Source organism: Pyricularia grisea (genome assembly GCF_004355905.1).
Source record: "Pyricularia grisea strain NI907 chromosome Unknown Pyricularia_grisea_NI907_Scaffold_1, whole genome shotgun sequence".
NCBI lineage: Eukaryota > Fungi > Ascomycota > Sordariomycetes > Magnaporthales > Pyriculariaceae > Pyricularia > Pyricularia grisea.
The window spans coordinates 925,092-943,086 of NW_022156716.1; the positions used below are offsets into that span (position 1 = coordinate 925,092).

Consider the following 17,995-nt stretch of genomic DNA (forward strand, 5'->3'; position numbering starts at 1 on the left):
CCCCCCCTAACCCACCTAATTTGACAGACGACACCATGCTTGATTTGAGGTCGACCGATGCGGCACTCTTTCCATATGTATGGGTTCGGGGCTGTCTATCAATAACGCCTTGTTGACGTAGGGAGCTGTCGTGGCTTCGTCCAGCGTCCCATCCATTCTATTATTGCTTGGACGGACAGCGGCGATATTACCATGAAAGACCAAACGGCCGGACGGATCGGGCTTAAAAATTGACGTACCTCCCGTCAAGATGAATAGCCCCATATTGTGAGCTCTCGATGAGAGATGTGTTGTGCAACCTAAATCGGCGCTAGGGTCGTATCCAAATTTGCCGATAGGTCCCCAGGGGAGGTTGGAGATTTCGGCGTTGATGCATTAGCGGACAGAACAAGGACTTACATGATTTTATTGGCGCTCGCGTAACAAAGGGCCCCATAGTTAGCAATTAATATGCATGTATCTGTAAGCAACCTTTTGAAGCTGAAAACCCTCTTTTCACCAGTGGAGTCGCAGAAGGCTGGGGTTATGAAGGTATAGTCCAACCTATGAAGTGTTCCGGAGCTTCTCAGTATCCTGTTCGTTGATGGTGGGAACTGAATTGCGATCTGAGTATGCATAGTCATTGCAGTTGATTGTAAATGAAGCGAGGTTTGAGAATCCCTTCGAGTACGATCACTTAAAACGCGGTTTTGTTGACGATGGCAGGCAGGCATATTGTAGGCGCCCACAGAGACATAGACAAGTCCCCAAGTACGCTTAAAGCGGCTTCACTACCGTTAGTGTAACAAGTGTATGTATGCAGTATTGGTACCCCGGGGCTTATGCGTGTTGCTTACAAACGCACCCTGACGACAAGAGAACATGTCTTTCCTGTATGGTCTAGACCTCTTGTTGGACCCTTACAGGGAATTTTCTGAGCTTTTTGAAATAATTCAACGGGAATTCATAAAGATGGATGTCGGCCCCAAGTCCAATATGGAAAGATTGGCTTGTCCCGGTTTACGTGCAGTGCCTACACCGTTCATCCGTCTTTGTATAAAACATGCCATTCCAACAATCCCTAGGTGTCATTTTCGGTTGCGCGGTCTTCGCCGCCGCATTTCCGGCAGGCGGTAACAGGTCGACTGCTCAGTGCAGAGATATCCAAATTCCTGTCACCGTCGAGGTGCCGCGTTTCCTCATCAGCACCAGGATCCAGGATGACTGGGACGCTGTGGCCCTGAGCTTCAACCTCACGCAGCGAAACAGCCCATCTGCCGTCACCGGCACCACGGGCCCCGTGAAGAGCACATATGACGTGGGGGCTACATTTTGTGGAAACGGCTCGACAACGCTTATACTCACACATGGAATTCTGGAATCCAAAGCGTAAGTCGTCTCTGGTAGTCAACCTGGAGACAAGGAAGGAAGAAGATGAACACCGCTGATAGGCAAACGCCTTATTCTTGATATAGGTACTGGCAGCCTGACTTCCCAGATGCCGAGCAGTATGACTTCATCAGTGCCGCCGTCGATGCGGGCTACTCGGTTCTAAGCTACGACCGCATCGGGGTAGGCTCGTCATCAAAGTAAGCGATACTCCAGATATACTGCTGGCAAAATGCACCGCGGCCTAATACTTGACATGTACGTGATTGGTTTGATCGTGCTAATGAAGCCCACCCACCCTCCATAGGATCGATTCTCTGATGGACGCCCAATTCCAGGTCCACGTAGCAGTGCTGGACGCGCTGATCGAGCGCGAGCGCAGCCAAAGACCCGAAAACAAGATCGCACTGGTTGGCCACAGCTACGGCGCGTACCTCTCCGCGGCGGCCGCTGCGCTGTCCGATCAGATCGACGGCGTGGTGCTGATGGGCTTCGGCGGTAGCTTCAATTACTTTGGGCCATTCGTCGCAGGCTCGGGTCTGCGCGTCGCAAAGTTCCGCGACGAAGAGCGGTGGGGTTCGCTGGACGCCGGGTGGCTGACCACGGTGGACAAGTATGCCGACACGTACATCTACTTTGGCATGCCTGGTGATTTTGAGCACCGCGCGGCCGAGTGGACTCACACGCGGGCAAGCGAGCCCTTTGCGATCGGGGAGCTTCCCTCGCTGACTTCGACTCCTATCGTATTTGGCGATATCAAAACGCCTGTGCTGCTGCTGCAGGGACGATACGACCTCTCGGCTTGCGGTGGGGACTGTGTTGGGGAGCTTGAGGCCTGGACGGAAAACCTGACTGGGTCGCCGGCTGTGGAAGTGGTTGAAGACCTACCGGCTGGGTGAGTTTTTTCTTCTTCTTTTCTTCATTACCTTCTGATAGCTCTATACTGCTCTCAGAATCGGGATGCCATCCAACCAAGCTGTACTAATGCAAGACCACGCATCACAGGCATAACATCAATCTCCACCTCGTTGCGCCTAAGGCGTTCGGTATAATGTTCGACTTCCTGAAACGAAATGGGCTATGAGGAAGTAGGGGTGTTGAACAGTCAATAGTGGTGTAGTAGGGGTTCTGTCTGATCAATGTGCAAGCAATACCTCTTAGGAAAATGGCGAATGGAACACATTGGGGTTCTCCTCCGCATATAGGAATTGCCGTTGCAGGAAGGTGAGTGAATAGCGGCCAAAGCTGACACGCTTCCCAAAGCCAGTGGAAACTTCAGCCCGAGTTGGACAAAAGAATAAATATACTTAGATTGGGTTGGGCAAAAGATCAAAAACATACAACACCGAGGATTCCCCAGTGGTCACCCACCTGAGTACTAGTTCGGCCCTCACTGGTTTGACTAGGGGAGAGCGGACGGGATCCCGTATATTCCAGTGGGTATGGTCGTATGTGAAGATACCATGGTGCGCACAAAAATATCAACCAATTGGGTTACCGTTCGTTCCAAACATCAGTTCCGTGGAGATAAGGTCAGCTTAGTTCGCAAGCGATTGTGATAAATTGTGTTTAAAAAAATGGATCAACTAAATCTTATTGAGTAAAATGCTGTTATTTATGAAGTGCCAGGCAGTCAGAGAGATTCAAAGTACCCATGCTATTGCTTATGTCACCGCCTCTGTACACACAAGGCAGGCACCTGCGGTCAACTGCGCACTTTCGTCCTGGATGTCTGGACCCACCCGCACCCAGCCAACAAACAACTTTTTTAGCCTAGCACCACAACTGAACCCGCGATTGTAATTGCAACACGCGTTTTCCACAACCATCAAGTGCCAATTACGTCGCCGCCAGGCACACAACGCGAACTGCTGGTATATTTCCAGCAGCTGTACCTCGGTGGGCCACTGGAGTCACGAACGCGCTGATTTTCTCTGTTCAGAATGAGCTTGTTTGGGGCGCCAGCAGCAAGCACCTCTGCTCCGGCTGCACCATCCCTGTTTGGAGCGCCGGCAGCTGGTGCATCTGCGCCCGCCACATCTTCACTCTTCGGATCAACGCAGCAACAGCAGCAGCAACAGCCAGCATCCTCCGGGCTCTTCGGTTCTCAACCCGATCAAAAGAGGCCAACTCTTGGCGGCGGCTCTCTGTTTGGCGCAACCAATTCTGGAGCAGCTCAGCCGGCCGCATCGCAGAACTCCCAGCTCATAGGCCTCGATGGCAAACCTTCGAATTCGCCATTCGCGACCGCAATACCCCAGACGAAACCGACAAGCTCACTGTTCAACAACACCGCAACCAATGCCGCTGGCGCGTCTATGTTCGACAATTCAACCGCCAGACCCGCCGGGGCTCAGTCAGTCAACGGCTCTCAGGCTGGTGGTGCTTTGTTCGACTCCCTACTAGCGAAAGCCAAGAAAAATGGTGATGGCGGCGATGGAGTCGAGTATCTGCCTAGCATCCAACTGGGCCTGAGCGACCTTCAACAGCGGTTGCGAAAACTCGGTCCCCAGGGTCGCGCTGCAGACCGCCCATCTCTCGATGGCAGGGCACACTACCTATTGGCCGCGTCGGGTGTCGACCCTGGAGCTGCCGTCAAAGACCTGGGCGATTTTGCTGCACGTGCGGGCGGCAGAGTCCCAGAGGCTAGACCAGTGGCCCCCAGCCCGGGCGAGCTCGACGTTGAAACTTACCTGTCAAATTTGCAGGCAAAGACCACGTTAAGCATGATTGCCGACGGCCTAGAGCGCTCGGTCAGGGATTTCGACAGCTTCCTCGAAGAGAACGTCAACATGGAGTGGGAGGCACAACGGAGGCGCATATACGATCATTTCGGGATAAAGCCCAGGGAAGATGCAGGTGGGCCTAAGAGGACCAGCGTATCGGCTGGTAGAGAAGACGTGGGCGGTTTTGGCCGCTCAAAGAGGTCTAGAAATGCTGCCGGCGGTGCTGAAGCTCCGGGCCGAGCTACCCAGAGGAATAGTACATTTGGCAAATCCAGCATGCTGCGGTCTGTCATCGGAAGTCCCAGCAGAATCGGATCACACGGGGCTCAGTTCGTCGACGTTGAGATGGTGGGCCACAACGGGCTAGGCACTAGCATCCCCTCGATCAACGAGCGATTCCTGGACGACAAACAACGACAGTTTATTGAGAAGATTCATTCTTTGAACGACAGCCGCCTCATGAACCTATCGTACCCGATCATGCATGAATTCGCCGACGTTACAAAGCGATCCGGGGATGTACATGCACCCAAGATCTACGAGGCCTACAATGCCATGATAGAGGTTATTGGCGAGGACCCAGACGCGGATCCCAACGTGCCTGGCTCAACTGCGCGCCAGCGTCAATTCGCACAAAGCTACATTCATGCGCAAGCTCGGTCGCCAGAGGCTTCGGAGCTGCGGAAGCGCATCATCAATGGGGCGAATAGGTACCTGGAGAAGCAGGCATTCCAGGAAGCCGAGGCCACCATTGCTAAAAGCCCACAGGAGGCCAACCTGGGAGGCCGCCCCGATGTCATTAGCAAAATACGCGCTTACATTCGGGTTTTGGCTGCCAAGAAGAACTTGGTGACCGAAAACGCAGACCTCCAGCAAGTCCAGGGAGAGTATGTCTGGGCTATTGTTTTCTATCTGTTGAGAACAGGTCACGTCAACGAAGCGGCCATGTACGTCAACGAGAACCAAAATCACTTCCGCAGCATTGACCGTACGTTCTCGTCGTACATGAATAGCTATGCCACCAGCGAAGACAGAAGATTGAAGCGGCCCATGCAGGAGCGGTGCAACAACGAGTATACCCAACGTGTCCGTAACGCTCCCGAGGGAAGCATAGATCCGTATCGCATGGCTTGCTACAAGATTGTTGGCCGCTGCGAACTGAGCAATCGTTCTCTCGAAGGCCTTAGGTTCGGCATCGACGATTGGATTTGGCTTCAGTTCAACCTGGCGCGTGAGGGTGACCGCACCACAGAACTTGCAAGTGAGACGTATGGATTGGCAGAGCTGCAAGCCAACATTCAGGAGATTGGAAACAAGCACTTCGCAGCCAAGTCTGGCGCTGCTGGAGATGATGCCAACGGCTCCTTCAGCATGTTCTTCTTCCTGCAGATACTGGCAGGCATGTACGAGGCCGCAGTGGCCTATCTCTATTCCTTCTCACGCACCGACGCTGTCCACTTTGCTATAGCACTTGAGTACTACGGTCTTTTGCGCCCAGCCGACGCCATGTCGGTGGCAAACGAACTCAAAAGCTTCAACACAAAGGGCGTGATGCAGATCAACTTTGCACCCCTTGTGGGTCTCTACACGCAGGACTTCAGGGCGGCGAATGTTGCCGCGGCAGTCGACTATATCGTTCTCATCTGTCTCAACATGGACGATCCCAATAATGAGGCAGACAGGCAACAAGCAGCGCTGTGCCACGAAGGCCTCAGGGCTTTGGTGCTTGAGACACGTGAGTTCAGCAAGTTGATTGGTGACATCAGGCCCGACGGCCAGCGTATTAGAGGCATGATTGAGGAGCGCGGCAAGCTGGTCGCGCTGGACGACGAGGCGGACTTCCTGCGCACCATTTCCCTCGAGGCTGCCCGAGCCGCCGAGGATTCCGGACGCACAACCGACGCAGTCCTGCTCAACCACCTTGCAGGCGATTACGATGCCGTGATTGTTCTGGTCAGTCGTACTCTGAGCGAATCGATCTCGATGGACGGTGGACTCGATGGCGACAATGAGCCACTGAGGCTGGCGCCGGTCAAGCCTCGCGTGGAGGGCGTAGAGGCACAGGAGCAGGCGGGCACCAGCCTGAGTCTTGCTGCTATTGATGACCCGGTGGAGCTGGCCAGGACCATGCTCACCATGTATGAGCGCGACATCATGTTTAGGCGCAAGATTCGCGAGCCGAACCGTGCTGCTTGTGCGGTGCTGCTTCGGATGAGCGAAATCAAGGGTCTTATCCAAGCTCAACAATGGCCCGACGCTTTGGACGTGAGTTTGCCCTCTTTTTGTGTTTTTAAAGCCCTCGTTTTCATCGGCGCATCGACTGACCTTTTACACGTTCAATCCACAGAAAATTCGTAGTATCGACATACTACCCCTGGATGCCAAAGGTGATCCGAGCGCCATACGCAGTTACGCAGCCCTCTTCGCTGGCTTGTCACAAGCAGTGGCGAGCAACGTACCGAACCTGGTAATGTGGACGACCGAATGCTGTACCCGACAGCGAGAGAGGCTCGCGAGCGGGCAGTTCACGGGCAATGAGGCCACCGCAAGGATGCTTTACAATGAGCTGAGGCAGATCACGGTCGACTTGACCACGTATACTAGCCAGCTTAGATATAGGTTCCCACCTGCTATCCTGGAGGCCTTGGCCAAAGCTGCCGCTGATTAAGTCATAGTCGGGACTTTTGGGGGCTATGAAGTTGGGTGGGCGATGATGATAGTGTAAATATGAACTGGAGCTTACATCTGAAACATGATATCCCCTGGTTTGCGTACAACTATTGAGGATTACCCATTACTATGGCTGGTAGTCTCCGTGTTCTGTTGTTAATATGATGTAGGTCCTACCACTTGGGTCCGCAAGGAATTTAGGGGGAAGGGGGGGGGTTGATAAGCAAGAGAAGAGGCGTATAGTTATAAATCTAGCGTGATTCTAATTATCTAGACATGGTCTCAAACCAGTGCAAGCATAGATACTTTGAAAGTGACCAGTCCCTCAGGAGTAAAAAAAAAAAAAAGGAGGTAAAAAGGAGAGAAAACGTACATAAATATAATGGCCAAGAGCAAAGAATAAATAAAGAAATAAGAAGTTGTGTTAAAAAAATTGCTTTGCGCCACGGGTTTAAACCCTTGGAAAGTGTTTAAACGACTCCAATAGTTTCAAATCGAGACTTGAAAGCAACACGAGCGTCGCAGCTTGCTTTACTGGATGCCACCAGTTCAAACCACCCCCGAACTTGCTATCAGCTTATGCACAACGCTGAACCCTCTATCTAGGCCCCAATGGCCTTGTCCACCTGCCTCCTATACTCCTGCTGTGAGCGACATTGCTCCAAAAAGATCTCGTATTTGGCATCAAGCAGTTTGCTTAAGCCCTGATCCCGTGCAGGGTTTACCAGACGCCCAGGCTTACTCATGCGGTCCATGATGCTCCACAGGTCCTCCGTCTTGCCTTCAGTATCTGCACTCGCAGCCTTGGCGCCCAGCATAGCCGCGCCGTGGACGACTGCGGCATTGACGTAGCGCGGGATCAGCACATGCATTCTGCAGGCAGTGGCGATGAGGTCCATCAGGATCTCGTTCTGGCACTGGCTACCGCTCATGAAAATGCTGCTGATGGAGTGGCCGGCCTTGTTCATGGTTTCGACGATCTGTCTCGTCTGCAAAGCAATAAACTCCATGGTGGAATAGTAAAGCAGGGCCAACGAGTCGGCAGTCTTGTCGCTGCTCATACCGACGATGGCACCACGCATGTTGGGGTCGGCCACGGGGGATCTGTTGCCCCAGAGATCGCCGTAGAAGAAGAAATGACGTGCCAGCCACGATATCGAGGGGGCCTGGACCTTGCTGGCCATCTGTCGCAGGTGCTCGTTCAAATAGTCGTATATGTTCTTGCCTTGGGCAGCGGCGGCTGCCTGGGTCTCAACAAAGGCCGCGTGCGTCTCGATCATGTGCCGCATAAGCTCGCCGGTGGCCGACTGTCCACCCTCGGCCATCCAAAAGCCCGGGATGAGCACATCACGATATGGGCCCCAGACTCCATTTACAAACACTGCCTCTTTGGACATGGCCAAGTGGCAAGTCGAGGTGCCCGCAACGGCCGCCAGTCGCGTGAAGGCTTGTGCCACATCATTGGGCGCCACGGTTTCGTCAAGCTCGTCGGGTGTGAGGTTGACCTTGGCACCCACGGTACCAATCCAGCCAGCATAGGCATCAATAACACCGCTACCCACGGCAATCCCGGGACGCAAGCCAAGCTCAGTGGCTGCCTTCTCGCTTAGTCCACCGACCAGCTCTCCGGCACTCAGGTACTCGCCGCTCTATGGACGAATTTGTTTGTTAGCAAGATGGCAAGGGGGAAGTGCGAAAGTAACTGAGGTCACGACAGTAATATAAAAGGGCTCACCACCCCGTTAACCCCTCCCATCCGCTTGAAGTCATCCTCCACCAGGTCGCTGAGGCCAATTGTATGGTAAAAGTCCTCCTGCCACCCCTTGACGCTCCCATCGACACCAACTGGGACAAAGCCCTGCTTGCACACCGTGCTGCAGAAGCTTCTCGTGTTTCTTCCAGTGGCGAGGTGAGTCAGGGCGTCTGCAAGATCGTAAAACTTGCAGCGATCAAAGAGATCTTTAGGCATGTTGTTCTTGAGCCACAATATCTTTGGGATTTCCATCTCGACGCTCATCTTACCACCGACGTAGCGCAGCAAATTGTGGCCTGTTGCATTAATCTTCTCGGCTTCAGCCAAGGGACGGTGATCCAGCCACAGTATCACATTGCGGTCTTCCCCGGAGGCATTGGAAAAGTCTGGGCCGGTAACGGGGATTGGCTCATCGGTGTCGTGGCTAAAGACTGCGAGTGAGCAGGTTGCATCAAATCCTATGCCGTGAATTGTGGAAGTGTCAATTCCCGTGTCGGTTACCACTTTCTTGACGCAGAAGCAGATTGCATCCCAGATATCGGTTGTTGATTGCTCCTGCTCTCATGTTAGTGGAACAGGCGGAATTAATTATTGAGGTTTAATATGCCGGCTTACATAGTGGGAGCCCTCGTAGCCGGCTGCAGGCTGCCAAAGCTTGATTTCCTTGGTTGCGAGTGACTTTATGTCGCCGGTGGCATCGATAAGACAGGCCCGGGCAGAGCCAGTCCCGACATCAATACCTATGTAATGCTCCTAGGAGGAAGCTCGTTCGGTTAGTATAGGTAGCCTGGCATGGAGCTGACTGCTCAGAACTCTCTTTCTTTGCCTGATCACATATTTAGGAGACGGTTCGAATATCCAGTGCCACACTCACTGTGCTCTTCAGGGCCCTGGAGGGATAAGGAGGATCCGATCCACACGGTTAGCTTTGTTTCTTCTTTTTCTATTTGCACTTATGAGGATTCTCCCGAATAATGTGGTAAAAATGATTGACTCAGTTGCCTGAAACTCACTCCATAATTTTTATTTTATTTTTGGGATTCCCTTTGTTTTCTGCAGATGCTGCAAATCACGATTATCAACAAGGCTGTTTGTTTATCAAACTCAAAGCATGTGCACACAATAAAATTCAACCGTTTTGGATGAGAAATATTTGTTGGCTGCCTGGAGAATAAATACAATTAATGGCAGGAGTGATTTGAAGTCACCTCCTCAGGTGACTTTGTTATCCCCGCCCCCGAAACAATAACGTTCTATGGCCGCAAGACAAAAAGAAGAGACTAGAAATGGGAGCATTAACTGCACACTGCCTGCCCATCAGCAGGTACCAAGGCTACCCAGAGGGGGAAAAACAGCCCGCCTGTCTCTGCCCAAATTTCTCCTCTCAGCTGGTTGAATTAATGTACGGTACGGTGCTGGAAATTCTGGATGGAATCCAATGTCGGGCGAGTGGAACCGGACTGTGGCGATGTGTTGCGGGGAAAGCTCGCCAAACACTGAGGGGGCCGCATAGATTGGCAAAGTCTAGAACAGTCGCAGGTTCCACAAATCCAAGATATAGAACTGTCCGTCGATAGTTATGGTTGGACATTCAGATTTGATGGGCGAGAAGCCAAGGCATTTCGAATTCTACTGCGGTAAGCCGCTGATAGTATACAGGATAGGTGCTTAGGCAGGGAGGGTCACAAGTCGCCGCCAGTGCCGATCAAAGAAAAGATGGGCGCTCGTGTTTCTGTTTCTAATACGTGGTGGTCTGCAAGTCGCTGGTTGCGTTGGGCCTCCGAGCCGGTCCGAACTGGTCAAACACCGAGAGCGTCGGCGCATGGAGTCATTGCCTACGGCTGGCTACTGTAGTTGGCTACCTACCTAGGTAGGCAAGTACGGTAAGGTCGGTATGGGCCGGTAGGCTAGCCTGTAACATGCTACTGCCGAAGTCGGACATTCAATGTCATCAACCAGTCGAGAAGAGTAACGTGCTTATCTGAGATTTTGTAGGTACGAAACAAGCAAAGAAAGGGGAGGAAACAATAAAAATTGACAGTTCCAGTATCTATTGGGATTTAAATGAGAATGTCTTGTCAAGGAGCAGCAAAGTCGACTATTGAATGCTAAACAGGAGAAACACGTTAGAAGAGTAATATATCGCCAAACATGAGTAAGGGGCCGCAGGGTTGACGTCTTTCATATACGGCGAGGGTCGGCGGCCATAGGCACGGCTGCCGAACAAACCGGAAGAAGTACGGACGGAGTGGGGAATCAACGGACAATGAGCCCAAACTCACAAGTGGGATAGACTTTGATTAACACCTTACCTACCCTATGGAGGTAAGGCAGGGTAGGTACCTACCTAGCTAGGTATGTGGGTACGTAGGTAGGAGCAAGGAAGATGTACTCTGTAAATTCCAAATTAATGCTTGTATGATGCGACCGTGACAAAAAGCTCTGGATTGGACGATGATAGTGCGTTGGAATTTAAAAAGTTTATAAAGACTAGAGAAAACAATCATAACGCTTGCTTTGCTCATATAATGTATCCATCGGGGATTCAGTTTTATGCTTTAAGATAAACTGTAAGTAGAGTTGAAGGGTATCAGTAAATGTATGTAGGCTTGGCGACATTGTGTTGGGTGGGGGGGGGTTTACCATGATTGTACCTACCTACCTACCCTATCGTCGTCGCCAATCGTCGGCTCCTTGCTGAGAAGAGCCACCCCGACTCAACCGCAAAATTCAATGCAAATTTACATCACCACATCAATCAACACGCAATCAACTCAGAAGTGAATTCAGAATTGCGCGTCAAAAGGACCTCGAGCTATGTCGGAAGAAGAAAAGGTCGTCACCCACGAGGATATCTGGGACGACTCGGCTCTGGTGAATTCGTGGAACGAAGCCCTTGAAGAGTACAAGGTAAGTCGAATTGCTGGCGCTATCCTGAATAAGAGAAGGGGGGGCGGAAGCGCGGTCCAAATGGCTTTCATTCTAATCTTCTTTTGCGTCTCTATTTTATTTTATTTTTATCTTCCACTCTCTTCTTCGCATCCATTCTGCGGCCTGGTTCAATTCCACGGCCCGCGGGAAATATCTGACTGAAAAAGAGGCTGAAAGCAGGCTCTTACCACTATCACAGAAATACCACAGCATTCACGCTGACAGGACAGCCGAAGCCCATATTGTTCCAGATTCGCAAAAGTCAGGCCACTTTCCACCATTTTTTACCGTCTCCACCTCCCCTGGTCGGTGTCTGCGCTATGGCGCACACCCTCCCGTTGTCGAAGCAGCAAGCTGATTAAATGGATCACGGTAATTGATCGCCATGGAACAGCCCCCTACGGAACGCCAAGACTGAAACGAATGAGCCTCAGTCGCCGCCCAAGAGAACGAGGGGCGATGGCGAAACAATTCAAGAGCAGGCCAAGGTACGTACGTCAGGAACAAGAGACGAAGGGGGAACCCCTTGATTTTGTTGCATCCTCAACACGCGTCCACGCGTAAAGAGCAGTTGTTGTTTGTTCTTCCACTGTCCAGTCAGCCTCTCTCCTCTGCCTCGCGGCCCTTGTCTACATTTCTACTATACACATCGCTTAACACACACACCCCCGGATGTCAACTGCCAATCCCGGAGAATCATCAAAGCTTGGCATCGTCTTTCCTTCTTTGTAGAACCGAAATCTTAATATCTGTTTCCGAGGGCCGGATGGCGTTGTTGAATCCCCCATATCCAGCCGGGCCCTCAGGGAGACAGACAGACGATCGTGCAAAAGGGATGGCTGCATGTAACATTACTCATCTGTGGCCCAAGCTAATATCAATTTTTCTACCTTAGCCTACGAGTGGACGTCCTGAAGTTTCCGGCGTGAATGATCATCAACAACGTGGCGGCGCGCTTAGCTCGCCCGTATCTGTGCTTGGCTCAGGTAAGACGCACCTTTCGCATCTATCTATTTGCTACATACTTGGGCCAGCCGTAAGGGGTGCTGTAATATCCATCGACTCTCGGAGTAAATTTCTTTCCAAGATATTCGGACAACTCAATAAGGTCTATTTTGAAATCTCCTGCTGTACCCTGCTCTTACCAGGCGTCGAAAATATATTTTTTTTTCTTTTTTATTCTTTGCTTTTCATATCATCCCAATACCTACGTTTCTGCTAACATGAAAACACTTATGCACACCTTCATGTAGTTAAAGATGAAAACCTCAAATCCCTGCTGATGTCATGGTACTACGCCGGTTATTACACGGGGCTCTATGAAGGACAGCAACAGAGATCCCACCAAGGCGAATCGTGACCGGAGATAAGAAATTGACCAGGACACGTCGGGACCAAGAGCTGTCTGAGCGCCTACGATCGATAAAGGTCAGGACATGTATGTACATGTTAAAACAACACAGGAAACAAAGGAGGGGCGGAAAAGGGGGAAGAAAAAAAGAGACAGAAAAAACAATATAGAGTAAAGAATGGGGGCAGGAAAGCAATCAATTAAAAACCCTGTACTGACGTTGCTTTTACAAAAAAGCCGCCCACAGATCTCCGAGCTCCTTACCGCACCCTTCGTAGTTTATTGCATGTGAGACTGACTTGACTGGGTACCCATTCTCGGCAGTCTACTTTGCTGGTAAACACACCTTAAAATGACAAAAGAAGAATTAAAATATAAACATAAAAATAAAAATAAAGCAAAAATCGGAGCTGTTCTGTAAATGACGTGAATGGTGGGATGCTACTGGACAGTCAGCAATGGAGGGAGGGCTTGTCTCGTGTGTGATCGACATGGAAGCGAGTATTACTGGAACGCCATATGTTCCAGCATCACGGGACACGGGTTCCTCCTCTTCCTTTGTCTGAAGGCAAACAGCCTCAAGCGTGGCACATTATCAACCCAGGGAATCCTGTCGTTAGCAGCTAGGGTATTGATCGGACGAAAAAGATGCGAAGCGGTTGAGCTAAACCGCTTTGCCGGTTGGCATTATTTTGGGTTACATCATTGGTGATAGTGGGAACTCATCTTTCCGAATGGCTGAGTTCTCTTGGAGGGCTTGGAAGCATGACCAGAAACTGAAAAAGGCGGTTGACAAGAGAAGCAAAATGGGACACGACTCCCTATGTTTGCATTTACGCATCTACGGTAGTGGGTAAGTAAAGTACTGTTCTAAGCAGTGGGGAATACGAAACATCGGCCTGGCTGGTTTGCCTTTGTCCGTGTAAGCCTCGCAGCCTGGAGAGAAACAAGCAAGATTCCCGGATGTAAGATGGACATTTCATGTTGATCCATTTTTTTCCCTTTTTTTTTTTTTTTTTTTTTTTTTTTTCTTTTTGTGTTTTTTTTTTTTTTTTTTTTTTTTTTCCCTTCCCTTTCTGTGTTCATCTTTGGTTGTGTTCTAATACCCATCAAGCCATCTCAACACCCAGCAAGGAGACTTGTTTTCTTTGGCTACGCCATTATTAATGCGCAATCACACGCAGGGCGAGCTTTGGTCACCAAATTTATGGAGCAGCAAGGGGTGCCATCCAAATGATGGATTGATTGTTTGTAGTGTATCCGTAGGTTTTGCCAATAATCAATCACGACTAACGCCGCATGCGAACCTGCCAAACCCGTTAGGGATGACACAAGTTGCGATACACATACCTTATGTAGTGCTTACTATACGTACCCTTGGAACCTTGGGTAGGTTATAGCTCGGAGAAAGATTTAGGTAATTACTAGCAGCACGACCGTGCCATCCTATCCCCCAGAGACAAAGTTGACAAACAGGTATAGACCTTGTAGAAAATAACGGTCAAATGCAATCAAATGAGGCAAGTAAATGCTTGGACGGCTTTCTTTTTTTCATCTTGTCTTTGTTGGAGACCTTGTGCCGGCCGCCAAGTCAAGCCGATGAAGATGACGCGCAACGATATTTTCTTCTATTTCTCTACCTTGAAGGGAAAAAAAAAAAAAAAAAAAAGACACATGTTTCTGATCGTGACCTAGAAACCTGCTCAATCGGCTTCTCGGAAGTCCAAGTTCTTTTTTTTTCTCTGGGCGCAAGGGAGCGAGATTTGAGGATTCGGTCGCTGCATAACCCGTTTGCGCACCCCATCTTTTTTTTTCATCCCCCCCTTTCTTTTTATTTTTTATTTTTTTACTCTACAGGATCCTGACAAGCCTGACTAGCAGGGGCTATGACGGTTCCCTGCCAGCTGGAACAAGCTTAATTATCCACTCCATGTCAAACCCAATCCTCCAAGTTTGTGACCCACACACAAACTACCTTGGGGCAGCAACTAACTACTTCGTACTACATGCATGTATTCTTCTTGTTGCGTGAATGCAAGTTAATCAAGGTACCTACCTAGGTCCATATGTATCAGTTTAATAAAGTAAACAAGTCAATGATTTATATTTTCGTTGCGGTAAGATGTAAACAAACTTCCTTATAGTACAAATGAAAGTTGGTCTGACTACTCACTTGTTCGGCCAAGCCTAGACAATAAAAACTGGGGGCAATGTTAAATAGTTTAACCATAAGCCCAAGGAGAAAAAAAAGAGTAATACTAATCTCGCCAAAAAGAAAGAAAGCCATTTGCCCCGTTGTCGCGATGGATCAGAGTTGCACGTGTGGTGGGGATATCTTGCCAAACGGTGGGAACGCAACGGGGACTAATCCTGTTTGGGCTGATTTCTAAACGACAAGCCCAAACCCGAGACGCAGCTGTTACAGGAACGAACCCCTCCCTTACTCACAGCTCCTAGCTTAACCTCGTTTGGTTCCTGCCCAACCCTAGCACGGCGTAATGGTTGATTGATCTTGGCTTTTTTTTTTTCCCTTTCTTTTTCGTCTGTTTTAAGACCGCGCTGGCCGTGGGGTTCCCTTCCTCGCACTCAAATTTCGGGCTGCCTTGACGCCGGGCGGGCTGCCTGGGGTCAACCCAGCCCAGGTGGGCGGCGACCCTAGTCTCGAACTGGGGGAGGCAAGCTGTTTCGCCAACCATACAGTACCTTATTGTCCACGCCCCCCTCCCCTCCCCTTGGTTACCATATCCCGGCTCCGGCTTAGGCGACCCGTACCTGAGCTTACATACATACTTGCTAGGGGTGTCAAAAGTAGAGTCTTGGGGATTCGATTCTGTTTTAAGAGTTGGCCATCCCCAGCCTGATCTTTTTGTAATTACTTAGATCTTTTCTCCCTCATCCCCTTATCGTTGTACACGTGTGGCCCGGACGCTCATTCGGTTTGTTCCTTCTCGCCGTCTTTCATTCACTTTGATTCTTCACGAGCAGGCACTCGCCATCCTAAAGCATAAAGGTTATTTTTCTCTTTTTACTCCAAGCAATAACTAAAAAAACAACAAGAAAACGAACAAAGAGACTGGTACTCGGGGATCTTCTTTTTAATCGAACTGATCCTTCATTGTCGACCTAATAAATCTACAGCCAACCCCTCACAATCACAATATGAAGTTCTCATCGGCACTTGCCCTGGGCGCTGCCCCCCTGGCTCTGGCGAAAGCCGCCCACAATGTCTACTCGGTCAAGCGCAGCAGCGACGGCGTCATGGCGAACACGGTTCAGCTCAGCTCTAACCCCAACTCTCTAGAGTCCCTCCTCGGCCTGGGAATGTCCGGTGTCGGATTGACAAAGGAGAAGGGCACTGCCGTCAAGACTGATATCATTGTCATCTGGCTCAACCAGGGTGGCGGCGCTGCTACCACGCAGATCAACCGCCAGGAGACCGTGACTGTTACCACGACCGTCACCGATGGCGGCGCCGCCGCAACTCCCGCGCCTGCACAGGGCGGCAGCGTTGTTGTTCCTCCCGGAACCGGCGTCACCCACAACGTTACCGTCGGTGGGCCCAAGGGTCTTATCTTTGAGCCGAATGAGATTAAGGCCAAGGTCGGTGACATGGTCATCTTCAAGTTCCTGAGCCAGAACCACACCGTCACGCAATCCGGCTTCGACACCCCTTGCGATCCTCTCGCTGGCGGCATGGACTCTGGCTTCCAGGCCAACCCTAACAACACTGTCAACCCTGCCCCCTTGGTTGCCATGCAGGTTATGGTCGAGACCCCGCTGTGGTTCTACTGCCGCGCTGCTCAGGGCGCCCACTGTGGTAAGGGTATGGTCTTCTCTATCAACCCCACCGCCGAGAAGACGCACTCGGAATTCGCCGCGAAGGCCATCGCATCCAAGGGACTCGGTAGTGGTGGTGCCATCACTGGCAACCCCTCTGGTGGTGGTGCTGCTGCTCCTCCTGCCGCCAACCCCGCTGCCCCGGCCGCCTCCAGCTCGCCCTCTCCGGCGCCGGCTACTGGTGGTGCTGCTACCGACCCCAGCAAGCCCACCACCGGAACAGGGACGCTCCAGCCTGATGGGTCTTGCCAGTGTGTTGTTACTTGCGCCGCTGGCTCGTTCCCCGCCATGGGTGTTCAGGGTCTCAACAACTTTGGTGGCATGGCTGGTAAGTTATCAAAAGACAAGAGTCTCCAATGTCCAAATTATACAGAACTATTAGCTAACACCATTGTCCGTCGTAGGTTCGATACCCGCCAACATGGTTGGCATGTAAAGAAGACAACATGTGAACGATTTCGAGGATTTATATACCACATTCTTCTCATCCCACGAGTTGTTTCGGGTTCTCGGGCATTTACCAGGGGCTTCATATACCTTTTTGTAGATTTTCTTTTTCTTTGTTCATTTCTCAAGACCTTTTTTCTCATTGAACCCGGGATGGATCACTCGCCTTGATAATGGCTAGAGCTTGAGCTGTTTTGGGGGACCTTTTTTGGAGTAAAATCCCCTTTTATGTTTCAAATATGACTGGTTCGTATCTTTGGATGGATGGTATCATTAATAAACGAACAGAATGAGTTACTTTTTTTTTGTTGGCCGTATCCTGGGAGCGAGAGAAACGCGGCCTTGCGTGCCAAGCTATTGTGATTACTTGTCTTGTTCTAGACCTAGCCCTACCTAGTTCTAATGTAATTAATAGCTGGATTTTGCTCTCGATCCATATGATCTGACCATATCTGTTTGTCATACAAGTCGTCATTTGCTACCGTAGATTGGTTTTTGATGAGATTCCGATGGCTTATGATTTGATGCTGCAAGTAGTTGATCTTGTGCAGGTATGGAAAGCATGGATGGGCCCCTAGATATGTGCTACGTATGTATCAAAACCGGGTACCTATTTCACCTTGTCCAACTAAAAGCCTTAGTTACTCTCACTGTGTTGTCACGTGCATAGGTAGTTCCATCCTCCCTGTATAAATTTTGCGGTGAGTGCGGAATGTGTTCTTGGTGTTGTTGTTGCTAGGCCGTTGCCTAGTCGTGGCCCCACAAGCCGTCAACAAACAAGACGTGCTCCAACGTCACCAACCAACCGAACCAGCCACTACTACCCCAGTCGTTGAGGAAGGGTTGGACTAATGAGACCTTAGACTAGGTACCTAGGTAAGGTAATAATTGTAAATTTGGTTTCAATACCTT

General features: G+C 50.6%; 5 protein-coding genes across 5 annotated transcripts; 4 read left to right on the forward strand and 1 right to left on the reverse strand.

Moving 5' to 3' along the window:
• The first annotated feature begins 844 nt into the window (after window positions 1-844).
• PgNI_00231 (uncharacterized protein) lies at window positions 845-2,779 on the forward strand. Its single transcript, XM_031120313.1, has 4 exons — window positions 845-1,368; window positions 1,455-1,568; window positions 1,676-2,263; window positions 2,374-2,779. Exons 1-4 carry the CDS (start codon window positions 1,043-1,045, stop codon window positions 2,450-2,452), a joined length of 1,107 nt encoding a protein of 368 aa, XP_030987886.1. The 5' UTR covers window positions 845-1,042; the 3' UTR covers window positions 2,453-2,779.
• A 436-nt stretch (window positions 2,780-3,215) lies between these two features.
• Window positions 3,216-6,977, forward strand: PgNI_00232 (uncharacterized protein). Its single transcript, XM_031120314.1, has 2 exons — window positions 3,216-6,359; window positions 6,442-6,977. Exons 1-2 carry the CDS (start codon window positions 3,312-3,314, stop codon window positions 6,760-6,762), a joined length of 3,369 nt encoding a protein of 1,122 aa, XP_030987887.1. The 5' UTR covers window positions 3,216-3,311; the 3' UTR covers window positions 6,763-6,977.
• A 23-nt stretch (window positions 6,978-7,000) lies between these two features.
• On the reverse strand, window positions 7,001-9,656 carry PgNI_00233 (uncharacterized protein). Its single transcript, XM_031120315.1, has 5 exons — window positions 9,531-9,656; window positions 9,392-9,407; window positions 9,133-9,270; window positions 8,500-9,072; window positions 7,001-8,413 (listed from the first exon to the last, which is right to left on the reverse strand). Exons 1-5 carry the CDS (start codon window positions 9,533-9,535, stop codon window positions 7,367-7,369), a joined length of 1,779 nt encoding a protein of 592 aa, XP_030987888.1. The 5' UTR covers window positions 9,536-9,656; the 3' UTR covers window positions 7,001-7,366.
• Window positions 9,657-11,230: 1,574 nt separating this feature from the next.
• Window positions 11,231-13,081, forward strand: PgNI_00234 (uncharacterized protein). The gene is made up of 5 exons (XM_031120316.1): window positions 11,231-11,427; window positions 11,648-11,936; window positions 12,344-12,434; window positions 12,702-12,886; window positions 13,037-13,081. Exons 1-2 carry the CDS (start codon window positions 11,335-11,337, stop codon window positions 11,804-11,806), a joined length of 252 nt encoding a protein of 83 aa, XP_030987889.1. The 5' UTR covers window positions 11,231-11,334; the 3' UTR covers window positions 11,807-11,936; window positions 12,344-12,434; window positions 12,702-12,886; window positions 13,037-13,081.
• Window positions 13,082-15,324: 2,243 nt separating this feature from the next.
• On the forward strand, window positions 15,325-17,503 carry PgNI_00235 (uncharacterized protein). Its single transcript, XM_031120317.1, has 2 exons — window positions 15,325-16,964; window positions 17,041-17,503. The coding sequence occupies exons 1-2, from the start codon at window positions 15,959-15,961 to the stop codon at window positions 17,070-17,072; spliced, it is 1,038 nt and encodes a 345-aa protein (XP_030987890.1). The 5' UTR covers window positions 15,325-15,958; the 3' UTR covers window positions 17,073-17,503.
• Window positions 17,504-17,995: the final 492 nt, after the last annotated feature.

Coding starts and splice junctions, on each gene's coding strand:
- PgNI_00232 (XM_031120314.1), top strand. CDS start 3,312: ATGAGCTTGTTTGGGGCGCCAGCAGCAAGCACCTCTGCTCCGGCTGCA. Junction 6,360..6,441: donor AATGGCCCGACGCTTTGGAC/GTGAGTTTGCCC, acceptor TTCAATCCACAG/AAAATTCGTAGTATCGACAT.
- PgNI_00234 (XM_031120316.1), top strand. CDS start 11,335: ATGTCGGAAGAAGAAAAGGTCGTCACCCACGAGGATATCTGGGACGAC. Junction 11,428..11,647: donor AAGCCCTTGAAGAGTACAAG/GTAAGTCGAATT, acceptor CCACTATCACAG/AAATACCACAGCATTCACGC.
- PgNI_00235 (XM_031120317.1), top strand. CDS start 15,959: ATGAAGTTCTCATCGGCACTTGCCCTGGGCGCTGCCCCCCTGGCTCTG. Junction 16,965..17,040: donor CAACTTTGGTGGCATGGCTG/GTAAGTTATCAA, acceptor TGTCCGTCGTAG/GTTCGATACCCGCCAACATG.
- PgNI_00231 (XM_031120313.1), top strand. CDS start 1,043: ATGCCATTCCAACAATCCCTAGGTGTCATTTTCGGTTGCGCGGTCTTC. Junction 1,369..1,454: donor GGAATTCTGGAATCCAAAGC/GTAAGTCGTCTC, acceptor TTCTTGATATAG/GTACTGGCAGCCTGACTTCC. Junction 2,264..2,373: donor GTTGAAGACCTACCGGCTGG/GTGAGTTTTTTC, acceptor CACGCATCACAG/GCATAACATCAATCTCCACC.
- PgNI_00233 (XM_031120315.1), bottom strand. Junction 9,073..9,132: donor GCTACGAGGGCTCCCACTAT/GTAAGCCGGCAT, acceptor ACATGAGAGCAG/GAGCAATCAACAACCGATAT. Junction 8,414..8,499: donor TGGGAGGGGTTAACGGGGTG/GTGAGCCCTTTT, acceptor ATTCGTCCATAG/AGCGGCGAGTACCTGAGTGC.